The sequence below is a fragment of the Rana temporaria genome, chromosome 1 (assembly GCF_905171775.1).
Source record: "Rana temporaria chromosome 1, aRanTem1.1, whole genome shotgun sequence".
NCBI classification, from domain to species: domain Eukaryota; kingdom Metazoa; phylum Chordata; class Amphibia; order Anura; family Ranidae; genus Rana; species Rana temporaria.
The window spans coordinates 628505678-628531774 of NC_053489.1; the positions used below are offsets into that span (position 1 = coordinate 628505678).

General features: G+C 45.9%; 1 protein-coding gene across 2 annotated transcripts in view; it reads left to right on the forward strand.

Annotated features, from left to right (window-relative positions):
- AFAP1 (actin filament associated protein 1) overlaps positions 1 to 26097 on the forward strand; it is a 241582-nt gene that overhangs the window by 189077 nt on the left and 26408 nt on the right. For both annotated transcript variants that reach the window (XM_040335377.1, XM_040335378.1), the window contains exons 9-11: positions 15092 to 15244; positions 18164 to 18375; positions 22692 to 22837. In XM_040335377.1, coding sequence (XP_040191311.1) covers positions 15092 to 15244; positions 18164 to 18375; positions 22692 to 22837 — 511 coding nt within the window. The remainder of the gene's footprint in view (positions 1 to 15091; positions 15245 to 18163; positions 18376 to 22691; positions 22838 to 26097) is intronic.

The following is a 26097-nucleotide window of genomic DNA, read 5'->3' on the forward strand; positions in this document are numbered from 1 at the left end:
CCGGGTGAGTCTGTCACAATGAGAATTCGGAAATGTGACACTTGCCCCTGGAACAGGCAAGCTTTTCTGAGACAAAAAGGAACCGTTACTCGAAAAACGGTAATTGATGGTCGGACTTTAGAGGCAAGATGGGAATATCAAAAAATATAATTTTTTTTACAAAAATAGAAGGTTTACAAAAACAAATAAATAAAAAAACATATAGGATATATGATATAAACAATATCCTCTGTACATCGTCTAAGCGTTTTGCCGTTGGGCTTCCTCAGGACGAGCAGAAGAGATTGACAATGGAAAATATATTTCATTGTCTGAAATGAAATATATTATATTAGCATAATAGCAGCAACATTTTTTTTTTTTTTTTTTATGGTTTTAAAATAGAATATAAAATGAAATACACATGCACAGAAAATCTCTTGTGGCATCAAGATGAGTGTCAGCCATCCAAAATACCTCAGAATAATCCAAATCGCATACATGTATGTCGAAAGAATAGTAAAGGGAGGTTCCAGGTGTAGTAGAGAAGTCTCCAAAAATCTAATAAACAGACAAAATTGCAACAATAAGAAAGGAGGAAAAATATATTAGAAATGGGATAAAATAGAGGCTGAGGAATGTATATGGCTTTTCTGAGACAGTTGTCTGAAATTGGATTTCCACACATTGGAGAAATATCATCTCTGTTGTGTCAATGAGATGGGAAGTGATGGGAAACCTTCCTACTGGGGGACATATCCCACCCAGTCCAGGCACACTCCACCCTATCTCCAGGTCATGTGCTCTGACACCCTTTAATATGTCCCCCCTTTCTGTTGGCAGTCGATGCTCTGGGAGGGGGCATGTTGGAGCTCCAGCTTGTAGTGAAAAACCACCTAGTGAGTGTACATGAGTTCAGACTCTCCCACACTACAGAGATTTACTTTTCAATTTTAGAATTTTAGATCGGTATGATTTTTAAAAACATGGGTCAAGTTTAAAAGTAATTTACAAAACTAATTTTATTAAAACAAATTTCTGATTTTATTTGAATTTTTTCCTTTGAGGATTAAATGAGACTTAAAGCGGTGGTTCACCCTTAATAACAACAATCTACCATTAAATCAAGCATAGTAGCGTGAGCTACAGTATGCCTTTATTTTTTTTTGTTGGCGCCATACTCACAGTTTAATGCCATAGTGAAGTTTCAGACTCCCCGCGGGGAATGGGCGTTCCTATGGAGAGGGAAGATGATTGACGGCCGGCTATGGCGCGTCACGCTTCCCGAAAATAGCCGGAGTAGGTCTCGGCTCTTCATGGCGCTATACGGCGCCTGCACACAGACTAGGCGCAGGCGCCGTGAAGAGCCAAGTCCTATTTTGGCTATTTCCGGAGAAGCGTGACGCGCCATTGCCGGCCGTCAATCATCTTCCCTATGCATAGGAACGCCCATTCCCAGAGTGGAGTCTGAAACTTCACTACGGGATTAAACTGTGAGTACGGGGCCAAAAAATAAAATAAAGGCATACTGTAGCTTGCGCTACTATGCTTGATTTAATGCTAGAAAAAAAAATTGTTTTTTTAGGGTGGACCCCCTCTTTAAGAAGATTACAAACTAGCAGTCGGGCGTACGCAGCATTGTACCCCAAAGAGTCCTAAGGTCCAGCTAGTGACATTGTTTACCATTCAGAAATATTCTGCTTTTATGGTAATGCGGTCTGTGGGCCAAGAATAGAGGGTGCCAGGCATTCCTAGATATTGCAGTATTACTGGAGCTAGTCCATGGCACACATTGTAGGCACCGGACACTTCACATAGTAACCAAGAAAATGAGATTACTGTGGGAAAAATGTAGCAGCTAATATATTCCTGTCTTCCTAATCAAGTGTTTTAAATTATCAGAGTATTTGAGCACAGAAGGCAAATTCTTCTCCTTCCAACAGTTACATAAACACACAGAGGCCTCCTATGTTCAATCTAAAAGAAAGGAAAAACTTTTTGTTCTTCATAACAGGCAATCAGGTACGACTTCCTATCCAGCACCATTAGGCCTTGTTTACATTTGCGGTTGGGGGGGTGATAAAAACATATTTTTTTTACTGTTCCCCCAACTGTGTCCCCTTAAAGTGGAACTGCATTGCATTTAAACACGACAAACCAAAAATGCTATTTTAATTTTTAATATTCAGAGCAAACTCCCCCCCCCCCCAATCCATCAATGTCTCCATGCTTCATTTTGATGAGAAGTCACTTTGAAAAACACACCTAGCATTTCTGGCCGTGGCCATCTTGAGTAAGGGCAGATGATTCATGTAGCATTTACTTCCCTGAATCCCTTTGCCCTTTGCTCAGGCATGCATACAGACAGGAGGGTGTGCTTAGATGAGAAAACCCCTCCTCCCCACCTGAAGACTCCTGCGATGCATTATATAATTTACCTAGGCATGGAAACCAGAATGTAACTGAAGAAATATAAAAAAAAGGTTTAAAACCGCTCAATATGATATACTTTCCTATCTATTTACTAAGGCTAGGAGCATCAGGATCAAAAATAGTCAATGTTGATTCAGAGAGTGAAGTTCAACTTTAAAGGGGTTGTAAAGGTACAATTTTTTTTTCCCCTGAATAGCTTCCTTTACCTTAGTGCAGTCCTCCTTCACTTACCTCATCCTTCCATTTTGTTTTTAAATGTCTTTATTTCTTCTGAGAAATCCTCACTTCCTGTTCTTCTGTCTGTAACTCCACCCAGTAATGCGAGGCTTTCTCCCTGGTGTGGCGTGTCGTACTCACCCCCTCCCTTGGACTACAGGAGTGTCAGGACGCTCACTAACGCACAGCTCCTTTCTCTATCTGCAACTTAGAGAGCATCCTGACCCTCCTGTAGTCCAAGGGAGGGGGCAAGCATGACACTCCACACCAGGGAGAAAGCCTCACATTACTGTGTGGAGTTACAGACAGAAGAACAGGAAGTGAGGATTTCTCAGAAGAAATAAGGACATTTAAAAGCAAAATGGAAGGATGAGGTAAGTGAAGGAGAACTGCACTAAGGTAAGCTATTTAGGGGGGAAAAAAATCCTTTACAATTCCTTTAAGCTGCAAAGGCAGCAGATGGGGGTGTACATATGCAGCAAGAACTGAATGGGCCTCGAAATTGTATATAATGTGTGTGGCTGCAGCGTGGCTTTTACAGGCTGCAACAGGTGGAGAGGAGGAGAAATAATGCCTCCACACTGCCTGCCAAACCCTCTCTGAAAAATGATTCACTGTGGATCTTTCTTTAAAGGGCAAAAACAAGTGTAAGCAAGCCCTTATCCCTTATGCCGCGTACACACGGTCAGAATTTCCGACAACAAATGTTCGATGGGATCTATTTGTCGGAAATTCTGACGGTGTGTAGGCCCCATCGAACATTTGCTGTCGTAATTTCTGACAACAAAAATTTGAGAGCTGGTTCTCAAATTTTCCGACAACAAAATTCATTCTCGTAAATTCCGAACGTGTGTGGACAATTCCGACGCGCAAAATTCCACGCAAGCTCTGAATCAAGTCTGAGTCGGTCTGGTAAAACTAGCGTTCGTAATGGAGATGGCACATTCGTCAAACTGTTACGGACTGAAAAGCACGAGGCTGAAAAGTGTGAATCGTCTCTCACCAAACTTCTACTAACACGACTGGTATTGAACGTCCCTTTAATAGTGCCGTCATACGTCTTGTACGTCACCGCGTCCTTGGTGTGACCGTGTGTATGCAAGAAAAGTTTGAGCCAACTTTAGTCGGAAAAAAATCCACGTTTTTGTTGGAATTTCTGATCTTCTGTACGCGGCATTAACATTTAGTAAATGGCAGTGTCCTTGGTTTTTATTAGATGTAAATTCTTATATGGTTTTGGGCTTTGGATTTAATATATTCAAAGAAATGTATGTAAAAATATATATAGCATAGCTAGAAAAAAATTGATGAGGTTGTAGTGGACCTGGGTCCTTTTAGACAGTAATATGAATAAGGAGCTAAAACTGACCAAAAGTTTGGGAGGAAGGGGGTGGGGGTATACGTTAAATTAGAAAAGTGTTAAATCCTGTTGTGAGGGGTTAGCTCGGTAGCGGGGTGTGTGACCCCCTGGATGGGTTCACTACACACTGAATTTATACAGAAAGGCAGTCGAAGACGGTTGAAAAACAAAGATTTTGGTTTATTCTTCCATCTTGCTGGAAACAAGTTCAAGCATCCAAACAGCATAAACATAAACAAAATCAAACATAAAATAAACCCTAGCCACTTGGGGTGTCTACCTTCACCACACAGGAACCTATCTAGGGAGTCTGGCACAGCCTAGTGCTGGGCAGACACTGCTAGTCATACAGCAGTAAAACAATAGTCTCTTTTTGATTTTTATCACACAGAAAAATCAATCACCACCTCACCTCCTCAGAAGACTTTCAGCTACTGCTCTCCTTACTCACAAAGCCTTAGGATGCAGCAGTGGTAATCCTCTGGATTACTTATAGAGGCCTTAATTGCCTCATTCTGAACAGCTGAAGTTTTCCAACGCCTTTAAACCTTTTCTGGCTACTTCTGCAGCAGACGCCTAATAACAATTGGTGTATTGTCTAAACAAGGCAGAAATGTATCTCCCGTCTGTGACAACACCCACAGATTTACCTGACTTCCTGTCACACTGTATAGTACATAAGGAAACAAAGAAAATTCTTGGGATTTTTAAGTTGCCAGATATCAACAATATACAGTTTGTTAAAAAAAAAATAACAATTTTATTTAGTACTTTCAGAAAATTAGAAACACTTTTAAAATGATCTAAAAGGTTTAGACAACATAACCCATGGTTTATGTAATGTTATTGTAAAAGGAAAAAAATCTGCCCTAAACCCTATAAACTAAATAAATAAATGAACAAGTATTATGTAATGTTATAGAAAGTTGCCACAAGTATGTTGCTTGAAGTAACTCGACATGTTTCGCCTTTTATACGGCTTCCTCGGGGGAGTATATTACAACATACAGGTTGCAACAAATGGACACTAAATAGGAATTGCAAGAAAACACATGGATATTTAAATCCAAACAAAAAAATGTGCTATGTGTTGGGGAATTACAAAATAATTACTGGAGTGTGATGACTGGCATCTCACCAAACAGTTCTATGCAAATATGTAGAACGTGCAGATAGCCCAAATAAAAAAAAAAACAACCTGGTCCATATAATTGCAACAACCCATGATGACCTCCAGGTGGTATAGGCGAGCCACAGGAGGGGCACACAAGATTGTGTCTCTAGGCTCTCAAACTATATAAAATAGTTGTTGGTCAATGTAGCAAAGCCACAAGTAAGCAGATGGATGTTTTCTCAGCAAGTCAGACCTAGTGTTACACTTGGGAAATTTAGAAAATTTGGAGTTTACGTGATACCCTAAATTGGCTAACTAAAGTTAATAAAATTGCAAGCCTTTGGGATTTCTTAGATTTCTTCATCAATCTTTATATATTGTAATTGTAGAAAGCCTGATGAAGGGATCCAAGAAATCTCAAAAGCTTGCATGCCTAATAAGTTAAGCTAGCCAATAAAGGGTATCACTTAAACTCCAAACTTTCTTCATCAATTGATGGCGAACAGGGAACAGTACTGTGCTACTACTATTTGGGGAAAGGTTATTAAGGTTTTAGCAGGAGTTATGTTTAGTGATAGTTTTAGGATTAGGCTTGTAGAATATATAGTATTTTTTACAAACTATTATTTATTAAGTTAAGGGCTAGGAATTTTTTACCGTTTTTTCGTGGTAGATGTAAATATATTTTTATATATATATTTTTTTTTTATTTGATTTGTGTAGCTTGCAAGTAGATCTGTAGAGTCTGATATTTCTTTAGTCCTTTAGCTCCTGTAGATGAATAATTTTGATATTCCATTATATCTCTTTAGAACATACTGAGCTGAACAAATCACAAGAGGACCAATGTTCTCCTCTTACTGTCTCTAGTACCCGCAGCTTTGTTTGGATTATCATTCAGAAAGAGACAGTCCAAAAGAGAGCAGCTACTACTGGCTTAGGTTGTCCTGCACCCTGAATTAAATGTTTCTAAAAAGCAGATTTAAAAAATAATGGAAATGTGTTACAAAGGTACAAATGTACCCTTATTGTCTAAGAAAACATAAAGGATATGGAGGACATAAACATATGACTGGCACACCTTTTTGCGGAGTGATTTTCTTTCCTTCACTTAATTTACGGAGCTACTGTGTTCCCCTGGAGGGGGTCAGGCAGGCCCGGACTGGGACAAAAATTAGGCCCAGGCATTTTAGACTAAGCAGCACGGGGGGGGGGGGGGGTGCGGCGGTGGTTAATGATATGATGTGAGGTTCCAGCACCTTGTACCTCTGGACCCCTTTACAATTCACAGGACCCTGGACCCCTTTACAATTCACAGGACCCTGGACCCCTTTACAATACACAGCACCGCACCTCTGGACCCTTTTACATTACACAACACCCTGCACCTCTGGGCTCCTTTACATCACACAGCACCTCTTCATCCCTTTACATTACACAGCACCTTGCACCTCTGGACCCCTTTACAATTCACAGAACCCTGGACCCCTTTACAATACACAGCACCGCACCTCTGGGCCCTTTTACATTACACACCACCCTGCACCTCTAGACCCCTTTACATTACACAGCACCTTGCACCTCTGGACTCTTTTACTTAACACAGCACCCTGCACCTCTGGACCCCTTTACATTACATAGCACCGCACCTCTGGACCCCTTTACATTACACAGCCCCCCACAGTTTGTTACACAGACACCCCCTAACAGTTTTGGACCCCCTGCATGTTACACAGACCCCATCCCTACTGTACAGACCCCATCCCTACAGTGCAGGCCCCCTCCCTACAGTGCAGACCCCCTCCCTACAGTACAAACCCCCTCCCTACAGTACAGACCCCCTCTACATTACAGACCCCCCCTACAATACAGACCCCCTCTACAATACAGACCCCCTACATTACAGCCCCCCTCTACAATAGAGTCCATACAGACCCCCCTACATTACAGAGACGTGACCTGCGGTCTACCGTGCATATGCCCGGTATGCCCTATGGCCAGTCCGGGCCTGGGGTCAGGATAAAGCTTTCCCTGTCAGGAGAACACAGTGATTATTGCTAGTGGCTATTATTGCACTTGCAATAATCGCATGTAAAATCCGACAGGCCAGTTGCACCCAAGTCTATCGACCTTGGTACATTCAGCCTGCCCATACATGGTTGAATTTTGGCCAGTCTCTGATGAACTGGCTGAGTTCCGAACTGTCTATGGCCGGGGTTTGAATCTGTCAGTTCCTGCTGAACTGGCTCAGATTCGAAAACCATCTAGGGCCCCCTTGAGACACGTGATACATGGCAGGTATATTCACAAACAATATAAGTAATTTAAGCACTTGTGACAACTGGACAGTGTGGTTGTTAAAGTGGATCTATAGTCATTGTAAAGCTTCATGTTTTTTTTTTTACAAAAATAAGAAACATGTCATACTTACCTTCTCTATGCAAGGGTTTTGCACAGAGCTGCCCCGATCCTCCTTTTCTGGGGTCCCCCCGCAGCACTCCTGGCTCCTTTTCTTGAGTGCCCTCATGGAGAGCCGCTTTCCATGAGGGCACTCGTGCAGGCACGCTCCCGAGTCCTGCTGCTGCGTCCATTGAAACAGACAGCAGGACTCAACCCCGCTCCCTTGTAAATAGATGTGATTGACAGTAGCAGGAGCCAATGGCTCCCGCTGCTATCAGTCTATCCAATGAGGACCCGAGATAGTGGCTGCTGGAACAAACGGATTCAGGTAAGTAAAAGGGGGGCTCTAGGGGCTGCTGCAGCACAAAAAGTGAGGGTTTACAACACCTTAAGTATAAAGCTCTGTTTGCGGTTTTGCCGGGATAGCTAAGATGAGCTAATCCTCCCATTCAGTAACTAAAGGCTTATGGTGTGTACACGATCCGAAAATCGGATTGTAAAATACCGCTTAGTACGATATCAATAGTACGATAATCAGATCGTTAGTACAAAGCTTTCGAGAGCCGATCACGACAATTCATCCGATTTATTATTTTATTGGACAAGCACGAAAATTTTCCTCGTACGATACCAGATCGTATGATTTTCGTTTGTCGGTATAGTTGTTGTCCGCAAAAAATACAAATGCATTACAACACATGACATCACTTCCGATTTTTTTTTTCCCTGTTGTACGAGAATTCTCGTGCCCTTAGTAATCTATTCAAGGCGTTTGGTCACCACTGTGAAAATGCTAGAGCAGTACTTTCCTTAAAGCGGAGTTCCGGCCACAATTTTAAAAATAAAAACTTTTTAAATATGAATACCCCTGTAATACACAAGCTTAATGTATTCTACTACAGTTAGTCTGTAAACTAAGGTCCGTTTTGTTAGGTTGTTACAGCATTTAGACACTTTATAAAACAGAAATTGACTGGGGCCATCTTAAGTGTGGGCATCATGAAGCCAGACTGTATGGCCTCGTACACACGGCCGAGGAACTCGACGTGCCAAACACATCGAGTTCCTCGGCCAGTTCAGCACTGAAGCCGCCGAGGAGCTCGGCGGGGCGAGAGCTCCCATAGAACAACGAGGAAATAGAGAACATGTTCTCTATTTCCTCGCCGAGCTCCTCGTCGGCTTCCTCGGCCGAAAGTGTACACACGGCCAGTTTCCTCGGCAGAATTCAGCCAGAAACTCGGTCGGAAGCTGAATTCTGCCGAGGAAACTGGTCGTGTGTACGGGGCCTATGACTTCCTGGATTTCAGCCTCGCACATGCTCAGTGTTGTACAAGCAGTGTAATGGTTTCAGATCAGGTTTCAATAGCAACGGGAGTGTCAGAGGAAGTTACCGCCCCTTATCTATGCAAACCTCTCCTCCCCTCCCCTCCCCTTCTCCTTCCAGGAACCAGTAAATATAATAAATAATTTGTTCCTGTGCAGATATATCTACATAACAAGATGATATATATCTCTTGTTATATATGTGGTGTGTATACATATACCAGACATGTGCACTGTCAATAAATTCATTTTGTTTAGTTCCGTTTCGCATTATTAGCCGTTATTTCGTATTTTGTGCCCGAAACTCAATTCGGATTCGTACGCTCATAATGGGCACAGCAGGAGTACAGGCACAGGAAGTCAGTACAGAACAGGGATGGTGGGAACCCTTCATGAGAGGTTCCCACCATCCCTGTGCTGAGTTCCCGGGTCTGTACACCCGCTGTGCCCATTACGAGGGGTTCCCACCATCCCTGCACTGAGTTCCCGGGTCTGTACCCCCCGCTGTGCCCATTATGAGGGGTTCCCACCATCCCTGTGCTGAGTTCCCGGGTCTGTACCCCCCGCTGTGCCCATTATGAGGGGTTCCCACCATCCCTGTGCTGAGTTCCTGGGTCTGTACACCCGCTGTGCCCATTATGAGGGGTTCCCACCATCCCTGTGCTGAGTTCCCGGGTCTGTACCCCCCGCTGTGCCCATTATGAGGGGTTCCCACCATCCCTGTGCTGAGTTCCCAGGGCTGTACACCCGCTGTGCCCATTATGAGGGGGTCCCACCATCCCTGTGCTGAGTTCCCGGGTCTGTACCCCCGCTGTGCCCATTATGAGGGGTTCCCACCATCCCTGTGCTGAGTTCCCGGGTCTGTACACCCGCTGTGCCCATTATGAGGGGGTCCCACCATCCCTGTGCTGAGTTCCCGGGTCTGTACCCCCGCTGTGCCCATTATGAGGGGTTCCCACCATCCCTGTGCTGAGTTCCCGGGTCTGTACCCCCCGCTGTGCCCATTATGAGGGGTTCCCACCATCCCTGTGCTGAGTTCCCGGGTCTGTACCCCCCGCTGTGCCCCATTATGAGGGGTTCCCACCATCCCTGTGCTGAGTTCCCGGGTCTGTACCCCCCGCTGTGCCCATTATGAGGGGTTCCCACCATCCCTGTGCTGAGTTCCCGGGTCTGTACACCCGCTGTGCCCATTATGAGGGGTTCCCACCATCCCTGTGCTGAGTTCCCGGGTCTGTACCCCCCGCTGTGCCCATTGTGAGGGGTTCCCACCATCCCTGTGCTGAGTTCCTGGGTCTGTACACCCGCTGTGCCCATTATGAGGGGTTCCCACCATCCCTGTGCTGAGTTCCCGGGTCTGTACCCCCCGCTGTGCCCATTATGAGGGGTTCCCACCATCCCTGTGCTGAGTTCCCAGGGCTGTACACCCGCTGTGCCCATTATGAGGGGGTCCCACCATCCCTGTGCTGAGTTCCCGGGTCTGTACCCCCGCTGTGCCCATTATGAGGGGTTCCCACCATCCCTGTGCTGACTTCCCGGGTCTGTACACCCGCTGTGCCCATTATGAGGGGTTCCCACCATCCCTGTGCTGAGTTCCTGGGTCTGTACACCCGCTGTGCCCATTATGAGGGGTTCCCACCATCCCTGTGCTGAGTTCCCAGGTCTGTACCCCCCGCTGTGCCCCATTATGAGGGGTTCCCACCATCCCTGTGCTGAGTTCCCAGGTCTGTACCCCCCGCTGTGCCCCATTATGAGGGGTTCCCACCATCCATGTGCTGAGTTCCTGGGTCTGTACACCCGCTGTGCCCATTATGAGGAGTTCCCACCATCCCTGTGCTGAGTTCCCAGGTCTGTACCCCCCGCTGTGCCCCATTATGAGGGGTTCCCACCATCCCTGTGCTGAGTTCCCAGGTCTGTACCCCCCGCTGTGCCCCATTATGAGGGGTTCCCACCATCCCTGTGCTGAGTTCCCGGGTCTGTACCCCCCGCTGTGCCCCATTATGAGGGGTTCCCACCATCCCTGTGCTGAGTTCCCAGGGCTGTACACCCGCTGTGCCCATTATGAGGGGTTCCCACCATCCCTGTGCTGAGTTCCCGGGTCTGTACACCCGCTGTGCCCATTATGAGGGGTTCCCACCATCCCTGTGCTGAGTTCCCGGGTCTGTACCCCCCGCTGTGCCCATTATGAGGGGTTCCCACCATCCCTGTGCTGAGTTCCCAGGGCTGTACACCCGCTGTGCCCATTATGAGGGGGTCCCACCATCCCTGTGCTGAGTTCCCAGGTCTGTACCCCCCGCTGTGCCCCATTATGAGGGGTTCCCACCATCCCTGTGCTGAGTTCCCAGGTCTGTACCCCCCGCTGTGCCCCATTATGAGGGGTTCCCACCATCCCTGTGCTGAGTTCCCAGGGCTGTACACCCGCTGTGCCCATTATGAGGGGTTCCCACCATCCCTGTGCTGAGTTCCCAGGGCTGTACACCCGCTGTGCCCATTATGAGGGGGTCCCACCATCCCTGTGCTGAGTTCCCGGGTCTGTACCCCCGCTGTGCCCATTATGAGGGGTTCCCACCATCCCTGTGCTGACTTCCCGGGTCTGTACACCCGCTGTGCCCATTATGAGGGGGTCCCACCATCCCTGTGCTGAGTTCCCGGGTCTGTACCCCCGCTGTGCCCATTATGAGGGGTTCCCACCATCCCTGTGCTGAGTTCCCGGGTCTGTACCCCCCGCTGTGCCCATTATGAGGGGTTCCCACCATCCCTGTGCTGAGTTCCCGGGTCTGTACCCCCCGCTGTGCCCATTATGAGGGGTTCCCACCATCCCTGTGCTGAGTTCCCGGGTCTGTACCCCCCGCTGTGCCCCATTATGAGGGGTTCCCACCATCCCTGTGCTGAGTTCCCGGGTCTGTACCCCCCGCTGTGCCCATTATGAGGGGTTCCCACCATCCCTGTGCTGAGTTCCCGGGTCTGTACACCCGCTGTGCCCATTATGAGGGGTTCCCACCATCCCTGTGCTGAGTTCCCGGGTCTGTACCCCCCGCTGTGCCCATTGTGAGGGGTTCCCACCATCCCTGTGCTGAGTTCCTGGGTCTGTACACCCGCTGTGCCCATTATGAGGGGTTCCCACCATCCCTGTGCTGAGTTCCCGGGTCTGTACCCCCCGCTGTGCCCATTATGAGGGGTTCCCACCATCCCTGTGCTGAGTTCCCAGGGCTGTACACCCGCTGTGCCCATTATGAGGGGGTCCCACCATCCCTGTGCTGAGTTCCCGGGTCTGTACCCCCGCTGTGCCCATTATGAGGGGTTCCCACCATCCCTGTGCTGACTTCCCGGGTCTGTACACCCGCTGTGCCCATTATGAGGGGTTCCCACCATCCCTGTGCTGAGTTCCTGGGTCTGTACACCCGCTGTGCCCATTATGAGGGGTTCCCACCATCCCTGTGCTGAGTTCCCAGGTCTGTACCCCCCGCTGTGCCCCATTATGAGGGGTTCCCACCATCCCTGTGCTGAGTTCCCAGGTCTGTACCCCCCGCTGTGCCCCATTATGAGGGGTTCCCACCATCCATGTGCTGAGTTCCTGGGTCTGTACACCCGCTGTGCCCATTATGAGGAGTTCCCACCATCCCTGTGCTGAGTTCCCAGGTCTGTACCCCCCGCTGTGCCCCATTATGAGGGGTTCCCACCATCCCTGTGCTGAGTTCCCGGGTCTGTACCCCCCGCTGTGCCCCATTATGAGGGGTTCCCACCATCCCTGTGCTGAGTTCCCAGGGCTGTACACCCGCTGTGCCCATTATGAGGGGTTCCCACCATCCCTGTGCTGAGTTCCCGGGTCTGTACACCCGCTGTGCCCATTATGAGGGGTTCCCACCATCCCTGTGCTGAGTTCCCGGGTCTGTACCCCCCGCTGTGCCCATTATGAGGGGTTCCCACCATCCCTGTGCTGAGTTCCCAGGGCTGTACACCCGCTGTGCCCATTATGAGGGGGTCCCACCATCCCTGTGCTGAGTTCCCGGGTCTGTACCCCCGCTGTGCCCATTATGAGGGGTTCCCACCATCCCTGTGCTGAGTTCCCGGGTCTGTACCCCCCGCTGTGCCCATTATGAGGGGTTCCCACCATCCCTGTGCTGAGTTCCCGGGTCTGTACCCCCCGCTGTGCCCCATTATGAGGGGGTCCCACCATCCCTGTGCTGAGTTCCCAGGGCTGTACACCCGCTGTGCCCATTATGAGGGGGTCCCACCATCCCTGTGCTGAGTTCCCAGGGCTGTACACCCGCTGTGCCCATTATGAGGGGGTCCCACCATCCCTGTGCTGAGTTCCTCCTGCTTCCTTCTTCCCCCAGCACAGCACATTGCCACCATAACATTGCCCACTGCATCATCCCCGTCACAACACCCCGCATCGGCCCCAGAACCACAACCAGACCCAAATGTCAGTGCCCACCAGTGCATTATCAGTGCCCATTAGTGCGGTGACACCAGTTTATTATCTGTGCAGTGGCACCAGTGCCTTATATCAGTGCGGTGACAACATTATTAGTGCCCATCAGTGTGGTGACAACATTAGTGCCCATCAGTGCGGTGACCATTAGTGCCCATCAGTGCGGTGACCATTAGTGCCCATCAGTGCGGTGACCATTAGTGCCCATCAGTGCGGTGACAATTAGTGCCCATCAGTGCGGTGACATTAGTGCCCATCAGTGCGGTGACAATTAGTGCCCATCAGTGCGGTGACATTAGTGCCCATCAGTGCGGTGACATTAGTGCCCATCAGTGCGGTGACAGTTAGTGCCCATCAGTGCGGTGACAGTTAGTGCCCATCAGTGCGGTGACAGTTAGTGCCCATCAGTGCGGTGACAGTTAGTGCCCATCAGTGCGGTGACAGTTAGTGCCCATCAGTGCGGTGACCGTTAGTGCCCATCAGTGCGGTGACAGTTAGTGCCCATCAGTGCGGTGACAGTTAGTGCCCATCAGTGCGGTGACAGTTAGTGCCCATCAGTGCGGTGACAGTTGGTGCCCATCAGTGCGGTGACAGTTAGTGCCCATCAGTGCGGTGACCGTTAGTGCCCATCAGTGCGGTGACCGTTAGTGCCCATCAGTGCGGTGACAGTTAGTGCCCATCAGTGCGGTGACCGTTAGTGCCCATCAGTGCGGTGACAGTTAGTGCCCATCAGTGCGGTGACCGTTAGTGCCCATCAGTGCGGTGACAGTTAGTGCCCAGTGCAGAGTGGGGGGAGGTACAGATGATCAGGCATACAGAGCGGATCTCGGTCTGTGTAGATCTGTATGTGAGTACAGTGATCATAGTACAGCCCTGCCTCCCTGCACTAGAATTGTAACACACAGTGCAGAGCGATGTTTCTATGTACAGGGAGGCGGGGCTGTACAGGGAGGCGGGGCTGTACTACGCTCGGTGCTCTCACATACAGATCTATCAGACAGAGTGAGATCCGCTCTGTCTGCCTGATGATCTGTATCTCCGTGCACCGGAGACAGACGGCGGGGGGGGGGGGGGGGGGGGGGGGGGTCGTTGGTGACGGGGGAGGAGTTGGAGAGGGAGAAGAGGAAGGACACCACCTCTATGGGCGGCACTGCCCTCCCTCTCTCCCGCCCCCCGAGATGTATAACCACGGCTGCGATGTTGAGGCCAGCCTCCTGGGATTGAAGACACATATCCCAGGAGGCATAGCAGCGCTGGATGCGGCGGGGGGGGGGGGGCATTCCGCCGCGGCGGGGGAATAAGACACTCAAAGATAAAAACGTGAGTATTTAAAAGAAAAAAAAAAAGACATCCCAAATGTATTTAAAGGGGCAGTGTTAAAACGAATGCTGATAAGTTGAAAAATAGGGTGGAACTCCGCTTTAAGAAATGTATGTGTTTTGGGGTTTTACTCCATCCCAGTAAGACTATTGGCATAGTTTTCAGGTAACATTTTAGTCGGCTTTAAAATAAACACACTGTTATAATTCCTTCACAAAATAAATCTAGCCAGTCTTTCATCCATGCTAAACGGTGTGGATCGACAAATCCTCCTGCTAAGCTATTGTATTCCAACAGCTGCTAACCCCAGACATCAGAATACGAGAACAGCAGCTGCATCTTACCTGATGGTAAGTGCTTGGGGTTCACTTTTTAGCCTTTAAATTTAGCATCAGGTTGAGCGGACCCACAACACTGACCACAGATCTCTGTTAAAAAGTTTTACTTGTTTTGTAGATTGTAGAGTACATTGTGTAATGATGAATATTTTTATCATTTTCTTTTTCTGCTGTAGTGAAAAGAAAAAAAAGTACAAAAGCTGAGCCGCCAAAAGGTGGAGTAACGAAAGTAACAGGAAAGAAGATAACCAAAATAATTGGTCTGGGGAAGAAGAAGCCCAGTACAGATGAGCAGACGTCTTCTGCGGAAGAGGACGTCCCAACTTGTGGTGAGTCCTTCGATAGAAGTCAGAATTGAAATTCTCTTTTATGGTTCATTACATTACTCATTGGAAAAGTTACATATGAATGTTCCAATTGACTAACTTAAAAAAAATGCATCCTACAATTATATGTTCACCCTAGATCCCTTCCTTACCCCTTTTTAAACATTCCTGTACTTTGAGAGAACCTTTAGCCTATTCTCTGATGGACCACTTCATGACGTTTCTCACAAAAATATGGACACAAAAGTAACTTGGTATCCTGAATGGCATATTGTCTCTCAATGATCTTATTAGTAAAGTTCTGGAATAAAAAAATAAAATCTGTACTCACCTAGGTGGATGCAACATCACTCCCATGCTGCATCTGTCCCCCTTTGCTTCTAAGAAGGAGAACTGAGCGTTCAAAGACAGTAGATCGCTCATTTTCTCATTTCTCTTCAGTGAGCAGAGAGCCAGTGACTGTCAAACACTTGATTATCTTGCCTTGAAGGCCCTTGTTTAGGCATTTTTTTAGGGTGATAACACTCTGTCTGTCTTCCAACTGTGCCCCTGCAATATCACACACACTGTCCCAATGATGACTACAAGCCTCCATGATGTTTGCAGTGTCCACTATTGTACTGTGAAATAGTGTACAGTTAGAGTGCGTGCATGTAGACATGAGGTGACTGCAAAAAGCTGAAAAAAAAAGTTTCACTTCCAAACCAGGTGTTTTCTGGCACTTTTTATTTACATGTAACAATCAGTATTTTTTTGCTAGAAAAAACATTATATATGTATTTTTTTCTAAAAAAGAAGCCAAGGACCTAGGCCCATATTCCCTGTAAATGTCCGCGGGCGGCGCGTAAGGCATTTACACTCCGCCGCCCCAAACTACAGGAGCAAGTGCTGTATTCCCCAAACACTTGCTCCGTAGTTTGGGGCGGCGGAGTGTAAATGGCCCGGCGTAGCCACGTGTATCTTCAAGGGGGCGGCTTCTATTCAAATTAAGCGCGCCCCCGATTCTAAGTAACTGCGCATGCGCCGGGCTTAAAAAAGCCCAGTGCGCATGCTCCAGTTCTCAGCGGAAAACGTCAATGACGCCGACGTGTGCGTCATTGACGTAAAGTCGTATTCAAGAACGACTTAGGGAAACTACGTAGCCGACGGAAAAACACGACGCGGACCCGACGCTATCCGTAACATGGCCTACGTGGGACATGCGGAAACTTACTCCTCATATAGCAGGAGTAAGTTTCCGCTTACGCAAACGACGTTAGCGACGGGTACGCGACGCGAAATCGTTCGGGAATCGGCGTAGCAGGCTCATTTGCATAAACAAATGAGACCTTCACGTAAACGCCATCTAGCGGCGGGCGGCATAATTACATTTAAGATCCGACAGTGTAAGTGACTTACACATGGCGGATCTTAAGTGTATCTATGCGAAAATGATTCTAAGAATCAGTCACATAGATACACGGGCCAAAAAAGAGAGATACGATGGAGTATCCTGAGATACTCCATCGTAACTTTTCTCAGAATATGGCCCCTAGAGAATAAATTGGTGGGTTTTGCAATTTTTTTATGTCACCCGTTATTTGCACAGCGATTTTTCAAACTCATGTGACAGGTACTCTTTATGAAGAGATATGTGGTTTATAAGACTCCAGATCCCTCCTCTGCTATTAAAAGAATTCAAAACACCAAGATCTGTGTTTTCAAATGCTTTTGATTTTTTAAAATGGAGCCGTTGACCATACATTATGTTATATTATCACTTCTAGGGTACCATAGAGGAGAGCCAATTGAAACTGATCACGTCTTTCTGACCAGCCAGCAGACGTGTCTGCTGGTCGCTTTGGTCTCCCGGTGGGACAGGAGAGCCTAAGCAAGCTGCAGAAAGTGGCAGAGGGTGTGGGGGGAGGCGATGTCCCTTCCTGCTGCTTGTAAAAGCAATCCAGCGGCTAGTTAACTGCTAGGATTGCTTTTACAAGATACAACTGGCGGATCTAAAAAGCGGTACTGGGGTTGCTGTTCCAGAAGTGGTTAAACCTAAATGACAGGTATTTATGATGCACAATACTGTAGCTTTTTTTTATATTACTACAGTATATTTAGTGTTAGAAGAAATAGGCTGTATTAAGAGAGAGAAAAAATGTTTAAACCAGAGCTCTTCTGTATCACCATCCTGGTGTTCTATGGGTGCCTAGTGCTATGTGCCCAGCAGACACTATGGGCACCTTTTATATGATAAGGCAGGCATGGCCAACCAGTGGCCCGCGGAGCCCTCTGATGTGGCCCGCGACCTACTGCTCTGAGATGGAATAGAATAGAATACTGTTGTTAAAGGTAGTTTTATCACTAAAATCACAGTGTATATATGGGCATTTCTCTTCTGCAGTGGTTCCTGGGCTGCTTTCAAACAGATCTGCAGGTGCAGAGCAGTGCACCTACTGTGGGTTACCTGCTTTGAGCCGACGACTTCGAGTTTGGTGAGCTTTCTGAAAGTGCACCAAACCTGCAAAATATAATAGAAGTCTATTGCAAAGTGCACCCACAGTGCAGAAGAATATGCAGCACATCAGTGTGAAAGCAGCCTTGAGCCCGCTGTGTCCATGTACGGTCTGCATATGCAGAGTGGACACGGACATCCCGTTCACCCGCTCTGCTCATTGTGGCCCGCGACCAGTTACCAAGTGGCTTAAGTGGCCCTTGCTCTTCAAAAGGTTGGGCACCCCTGTGATAAGGGAACAGAGCTCTGATTCTTGAAAATCTTAGTCCAGCCTATAACTTCTTTCCCAAAATAGGGAAATCTGCAGAAGTTTCCAAATACTGCTTAGACATTCAGACTATAATCCAGATATAAATGCCTTTCTTCTAAATATGTTAACAAAGGTAGTTGTCTGGTTTTATGTAATACATTCTGTTGTTTCATACTAGGATATCTAAATGTTCTAAGCAACAACCGCTGGAGAGAACGCTGGTGTCGGGTGAAGGACCACAAACTCATCTTCCACAAGGATCGGACTGACCTGAAAACACACATAGTCTCCATACCACTTCGAGGGTGCGAAGTCAACACAGGCCTCGACTCTAAACATCCACTGACATTCCGACTACTGCGGAATGGACAAGAGGTGGCCGTGCTGGAGGTGAGCGCCTCCATGATTAAACAGCGAGGGGGCCAGGCACATAAATGTGATTAAAGATACCCATAAATGGAGGATAGAAGGTAGAATCGCGTATCTTTGTGCGGGCGTAACGTATCCTATTTACGTTACACCTCCGCAACTTTGACATTCAAGTGCTGTATTCTCAAACCAAAGTTGCGGCGGCGTAGCGTAAATAGACCGGCGTAAGCCCGCCTAATTCAAATGTGGTAGATGTGGGCGTGTGTTATGTTAATTTAATGTGACCCCACATAAATGACGCTTTTTACGAACGGCGCATGCGTCGTCCGTGAAAGTATCCCAGTGCGCATGCTCCAAATTAACCCGCAAGAAGCCAAAAAGACACCCAGCCCTATTTCGCGAAAGACTTACGCAAACGACGTCCATACTTAACATTGGTACGCCGCATGTACGCCTCATATAGCAGGGGTAACTTTACGCCGGGAAAAGCCTAACGTAAACGGCGTATCTATACTGCGACGGCCGGGCGTACGTTAGTGAATTCGCATATCTAGCTGATTTACATATTTCTAGGCGGAAATCAGCGTACACGCCCCTAGCGGCCAGCGGAAATATGCAGTTAAGATACGACGGCGTAAGAGACTTACGCCGGTCGGATCTAATACAAATCTATGCGTAACTGATTCTAAGAATCAGGCGCATAGATACGATGGATCGGATTCAGAGTTACGACGGCGTATCTGGAGATACGCCGGCGTAACTCGTACGTGAATCCAGGCCTCAATCTTTAATTGTAAATGTATCAATTAATATACCAAAAAACAAATGTCAGGTGTTATGCAGTGGAAAAGAAAAGTTCCCCTGTGAGCACCATGACTCATGGCTACCGTGGTGTCCTCTGCAGAGCCAGAAGAGATTTATATCTGTCACATACCATAGTACTGTGTGGGAAGGATGGTGAACCCAGGGGGTGCAGTCTGCGCTCGCGGTTCTCAGACAGTTCCGGATGGAGGAAGGCTGTGTGAAGTCCTGGAGCTCCTGGATGGAGCCTGGGAGCCCAGGAGGAGCACGCTTCTCTCCCGATGGTTGATGAGATGGTGCAGGGCTGATCAGTCCCGATCAAGGGGACAACAGGAGCAGGCAGAGGAGCTTGCTTCCGGGTCTGTGTATACGAAAGGCAGCGGCAATCACAGGCAGACTCTGGACAGTCATCTGTCCACAGGGCAATGGGAGGTGGGGAGTGGATGGTGTGGGAAGGTGCCGGAGATCAGTCAAGGACTACATGTTTCAGGGATTTACCCCTTTGTCAGGTCATGTGATCTGAGCACGCATGTTTGGGAGCCACGTCTGCGCAATTGTCAGTTAAAGCGATGCAGTGCCGAATCGCAAAAAGTGGCCCAGTCATTTAGCAACAAAATGGTCTGGGGCTTAAGTGGTTAAATACAAGCTGGCACACTCTGCAGCAGACTGAGAGGATGAGCTCACAGTGCCTCTCCTCACTTCTTGTCAGAGGCACTGAGTGCTTGGCGTCTTGGACCAATGGTAAAGTACCATTAGCCCAAGCTGTCCAATAAAAATGCTGCAGTGGAGGCACGCCTCTCACTGCAGTGTCATAGAAGAGGGAATGTGTCTAAAAGACAAATGCTCCCGCCCAGCCCAGCCCTCTTAACTACAAGGAAATACATGTTTTTCTTACACCGTTAAGAGGGGGTATGAGAATCTGCTGCTGCTGAAAAGGTACAAGCCAAATAATATATTATTATTGCTTTATGTTTTAGTTTAATAATTTATTATTTATCTTTTTACTGTGAAATTATTGGTTGGAAGCTATAACTTCAAACTTCAGTAATTTGTCCATTAAGCCACCTGCTTGAGTGCAATTTTTGAAAATATAGTAAATTGCCTTAAAAACAACATATAATAATTATTTGTATATTACTTATGCTAATTAACCCCTTGCCACCCAGGCCAATTCTGGCACTCCTACATGTAAAAATTATTATTTTTTGCTCGAAAATTACTCAGAACCACCAAACATTTTATATATATATATATATATATATATATATATATATATATATATATATATATATATATATATTGTTTTAGCAGACACCCTATGGAATAAAATGGTGGTCATTGCAACTTTTTCTGTTACACAGTATTAGCGCAGCAATTTTTTTGGGGGGGAAAGAAACTGTTTTTTTTATGTATATCGTGGGCCGGATTCAGATACAATGGCGTATCTGTCCGGCCGGCCTAACGTATCTTAGATACGTTGCGCCGCTCTAACTTTGGGCGCAAGTTCCGTATTCATAAAGAACTTGCGCCCTAAGTTACGGCGGCGTAACGTATGTGGGCCGGCGTAAGCCCGCCTAATTCAAATGTGGATGTGGGGGGCGTGTTTTATTTAAATTTTGCTTGACCCCACGTACTTTACGTTTTTTTTGAACGGCGCATGCGCCGTTCGTGAAAACATCCCAGTGCGCACACTCGAAAATCCGCCGCAAACGACGTAAAAATTCAAAACTCGGCGCGGGAACGACGGCCATACTTAACATTAGCTACGCCTCATATAGCAGGGGTAACTATACGCCGGAAAAAGCCGAACACAAACGACGTAAAAAAAAAAAGCACCCGGCGGTCGTTCGTTTCTGAATCGGCGTAAATACTAATTTGCATATTCCTCGCGTAAAAATACTGAAGGGCCACCTAGCGGCCAGCCTGAAATTGCAGCCTAAGATACGACGGTGTAAGACACTTACACCTGTCGGATCTTAGGGATATCTATGCGTAACTGATTCTCTGAATCAGTCGCATAGATACGACCGGCCGGACTCAGAGATACGACGGCGTATCAGGAGATACGCCGTCGTATCTCTTTCTGAATCCAGCCCCTTATTATGAAAGATGATGTTACGCCAAGTAAATAGATACCTAACATGTCACACTTTAAAAATTTCCGCACACTTGTGGAATGGCGCCAAATTTCAGTATGTAAAAATCTCCATAGGCGACGCTTTAAAAATGTTTACAGGTTACATGTTTAGAGTTACAGAGGAGGTCTAGTGCTAGAATTATTGTTCTCGCTCTAACATTTGTGGCGTATGTAACCTGTGTGTATCTGGCTCTGATACTAGCCAGTGCCTCACCAGCCACTAACCCCACTGCACGTTCCTGGTACAGAGCTCCTCCAGGGTTGTTCTCTGTCTGCTGGAGTTGAGATACCTCTGAAGCCTCGTAAATCAACCCCTATATCAGGGGTCTCCAAACATTCTAAACAAAGGGCCGGTTTATTGTCCTTCAGACTCTTGGAGGGCCGGACTTTGGCCAGCGGGAGTGAACATTTTCCTGGCATCAGTGGGAGTAAACATCTGGTATTAGGGGGAGGAATAGTGCCCTATTGTTGGTATCATAGGGGGGAATAGTGCCCCCGTTAGTGGTGTCAGATGGCAGAATAGTGTCTCATATCATTGGAAGGGATAGTGCTCCAAGGGCCGGATAAAGCAAGCAAAGGGCCGCATCCGGCCCTCGGGCCGCAGTTTGGAGACCACTGCCCTATATGCCCAAAACTGTCCGACCACAACAAGGATCTGGAAAAGTGTGGAAACTGCAATGACTACCAGCAGGAGCTCTGGCATCTCTTGCATTTACTAGAAGGATTGGCATGGCTATTTACACCTGTCTGCTTAGAATTCAAATGATGTTGAGGGGGCGTGTTTTATTTAAATTAGGATGACCCTGCGTATTTTACGTTTTTTAAGAACGGCGCATGCGCCGTTCGTGAAAAAATCCCAGTGCGCATGCTCGAAATTCCGACGCAAATCGTCATTGCTTTCGACGTGAATGTAAATTACGTCCAGCCCTATTCGCGAACGACTTACGCAAACAACGTTATAAATTCAAATTTAGAAGCGGGAACGACGTCCATACTTAACATTGGCTGCGCCACCTAATAGCAGGAGCAACCTTACGCTGAAAAATCCTAACGTAAACGACGTAAATAAATTGCGCCGGCCGTACGTACATTTGTGAATCGGCGTATCTAGGTAATTTGCATATTCTACGCTGAAAACAACGGAAGCGCCCCTAGCGGGCAATGTAATATTGCACACAATTATACGCCGCCCCATTCAAGTTACGTCGGCGGAGGAAGCCTATTTTTTTTGCGTATCTGCCTTTAAGAATCGGCGTAACGATACGCTGAGGCAGATTTCAAATTACGGCGGCGTATCTGGAGATACGCCGCCGTAATGCTACCTGAATCTACCCCTGTATGTGTTATACACTTTTGTGTTCTTCACTTATTTTCTTTATTTTCTCTTCTGTTGCTGTAGGCGACTTCTTCAGAAGACATGGGTCGTTGGATAGGAATATTATTGGCTGAAACTGGTTCTTCTACTGACCCTGGAGCCCTGCACTATGACTACATTGATGTGGACACCACTGCCAATGTCATACAAACTGCTAAGCAGTCTTTCTGGTAAGTTGATGTGTCACATGGTAAAGGTACCCATAGATGTGGGAGGATTGCCCAGTTGGGTCCCTCTAAGCCAGGTCAGCGGCAATAATCATATTCTATTTCAAAACAAGTAACTACAATCATCCTCACTGTTTCTGACAGGTAATATTATTCTCCACTGATAAACTTGCACTAATTTCATATGTTTACTCTGAGCTTGCAAGTGATGTTACTTACAACAATATGGCCCCTTTCACACGGACGGACCGTTCATGGTCCGCCTGTCAGTTTTGTTGGCGGACCTGAACGGCCGCTCCATGCATTTCTATGGAGCGTCGGATGTCAGCGGAGACATGTCCGCTGACACCCGTTCCGACCTGCTAAAAACAGACGTATGGGGATACGTCCACATCCGTCCATATCGAATCGGGTGAGATGCTGTCCGTTTTCATCAGAGCGCTCCAAAGGAAACAGCGGCGCCCAACAAGCCCCTCCCCGCTCAGTGAGCAGAGAGGAGCTTGTCATCCGCCAGCTCAGCGGAGATCAACGAGGAGTCCGCCTCGTGTGGAAGGGGCCTTTATTGTATGTTGGTCCTTTGGAATAAGAATTTATATAAATCAGAGGTAGTTCTACGTATCAGTTGGAGACCTGTCTTTCACTTTCTGTTGTGTAACCACTCTGGCAGATTTTACCCCCTTCATGACAAGGCCAATTTTGCTATTTAGCACTGCGCTACTTAACGGGTAACTACATGGTCATACAATGCTGTACCCAAAGCAAAATTTATATTGAGAATGGCGGTTTTCTTTTGGTGGTATTTGATCACCACTACGTTTTTTTTTTTTTTTTAATTCGTTATAAAACAAAAACACTGAAAAAAGGAAAAAACTTTTTTTTAACTTTCTGCTATAAAACCAATCCAATAAAAAAAAATGTAATTCCTTCATAAATTGTGGCCAAAATGTATTCTGCTACATGTCTGGCAAAGAAAATCCCATTAAGTGTATATTGATTGGTTTGCATGAAAGTTATATCATCAACAAACTATGGTATGTATATTGTATTTTTTTCATATACTACTAATGGCGATGATCAACGACTTATAGTGGGACTGCGATAGTGTCGCAGACAATCTAACACTAACTGACGCTAGGGGGAGGGGGACTGACTGCCACTGACATCACCAGTGACACTAATACAGTGATCAGTGCCAATACTATACACCAGGGGTCTCCAAACTTTATAAACAAAGGCCTAGTTTACTGTCCTTCAGACTTTTGAGGTGCCAGGCTGTGGTCATTGGGAGTAGAAAAAGTCCCAACATCAGTGGGAAAAAACAGTGCCCGATCTGTGGTGTCAGTGGGAGGAATTGTGCCCTATCGTAGGTGTCATTTTTATGGGGGGGCGCCCTCCCCCCAAGCTGTTTACCGGTCAGTCCGGCACCCTGACTGTGTGCCTAACAAGAATTGGTGCCAAAAAGGTGCCAAATTGTTGATCATAAATCTGTAAAACTCATGGCAAGGGATGCCATTAAAGTTCATGTGTGTAAAGGCAGGCGTCCCAATACTTTTAGCAATGTAGTGGATATCACAGGCCGGGGTAGATAAATTACAGGACTATGTGCGTTTTTACAAATCTTTTTAAAGGCATAACCGTACGTATGTATAGGTGTTTCAGTTGGGTATTTATGTGGTTTGGCAAGAGTTCACCTCTTAACTGGAAGTTACTTACTAAAGCAGGCTTTAATGGGTTACGGTAGAAATTCTAATGTCTAGTTTAATTCATTTAAAAGTGATATGTTTATACATTAAGACTTTAGTTTAATTTTTCTCTGTCTTATTTAATTTGCTTTAGTTGTAGAGACCTGCATTAAACCACATTTTGGTTTATTTTTTGCGTCTGTTCCCTGTAGTCTTATTTCAAGAAAATAAAGTCAATAGACATATAATCTTCCTTCCACTAAACTGCTATTCTCCCTAATATTTATAAAATCTGGAATGTCCTGTCTCTCTTATTCACACTGCCATCCTGTGGATAACATGTGAACTGCAGGCCAAGCAGAGCCTCTCTGCATTTCGGCTCAGAGTAAATGTGATATGTGTTCTCTCAGTTTTTGGGAGTAAGAAAGCGGACACCCTGCGCGTTGATTAGTATTTTCCTGATGTAATGAGATCGGAATTGCTGTCATTGGCCCCTGTTTTAATAACTTAATGTCTGGCAAAGACCCTCTTCGTGACCAGAACATTTCTTGAGCTTTGGACATGTAACAGTGAATCAGGTTTTTTTATTTTTTATTGAAAGTTGTAGGTTTTCAATACATAGCACACATTAAAAAAAAAACACACAAAAACCGACAAGGTTTTTTTTTTTTTTTTTTTTTTGAAAGTTGTAGGTTTTCAATACATAGAATACATAAAAAAAACCACAAAAACCGACAAGAGGTTTTTTTTTTTTTTCTTTTTTTTTTATTGAAAGTTGTAGGTTTTCAGTATTGAAAACCTACAACTTTCAATAAAAAAAAAAGAAAAAAAAAAAAAACCTCTTGTCGGTTTTTGTGTTTTTTTTTTATGTATTCTATGTATTGAAAACCTACAACTTTCAATAAAAAAGCACACATGAAAAAAAAACACACAAAAACTGACATTTTTTTTCATGTTTGCTATGTATTGAAAACCTACAACTTTCAACTTTTCAATAAAAAAAAAAGAAAAGAAAGAAAAAACTCTTTGTCGGTTTTTGTGGGTTTTTTTTACGTATACTATGTATTGAAAACCTACAACTTTCAAAAAAAAAAAAAACCTCTTGTCGGTTTTTGTGTTTTTTTTTTTTTTATGTATGCTATGTATTGAAAACCTACAACAGTTTTTTTTTTTTCATTTTTTTAAAAGACACATTAAAAAAAAAAAAACCGACAGGACTGTTTTTTTTTTATTGAAAGTTGTAGGTTTTCAATACATAGCACACATGAAAAAAAAACAACACAAAAACCGACAGGTTTTTTTTTCATTTATTTTTTATTTTTATTTTTTTATCAAAAGATGTAGGTTTTCAATACATAGCACACATGAAAAAAAAAACACAAAAACCGACAGAAGTTTTTTTTTTTTTTTTCTTCTTTTTCTTTTTTATTGAAAGTTGTAGGTTTTCAATACATAGCATACATAAAAAAAAGTTTTTTTTTTCTTCTTTTTCTTTTTTATTGAAAGTTGTAGGTTTTCAATACAAAGCTCACATTAAAAAAAAAAAAAACACAAAAACCGTAGCTTCAATACAAAGCTCAC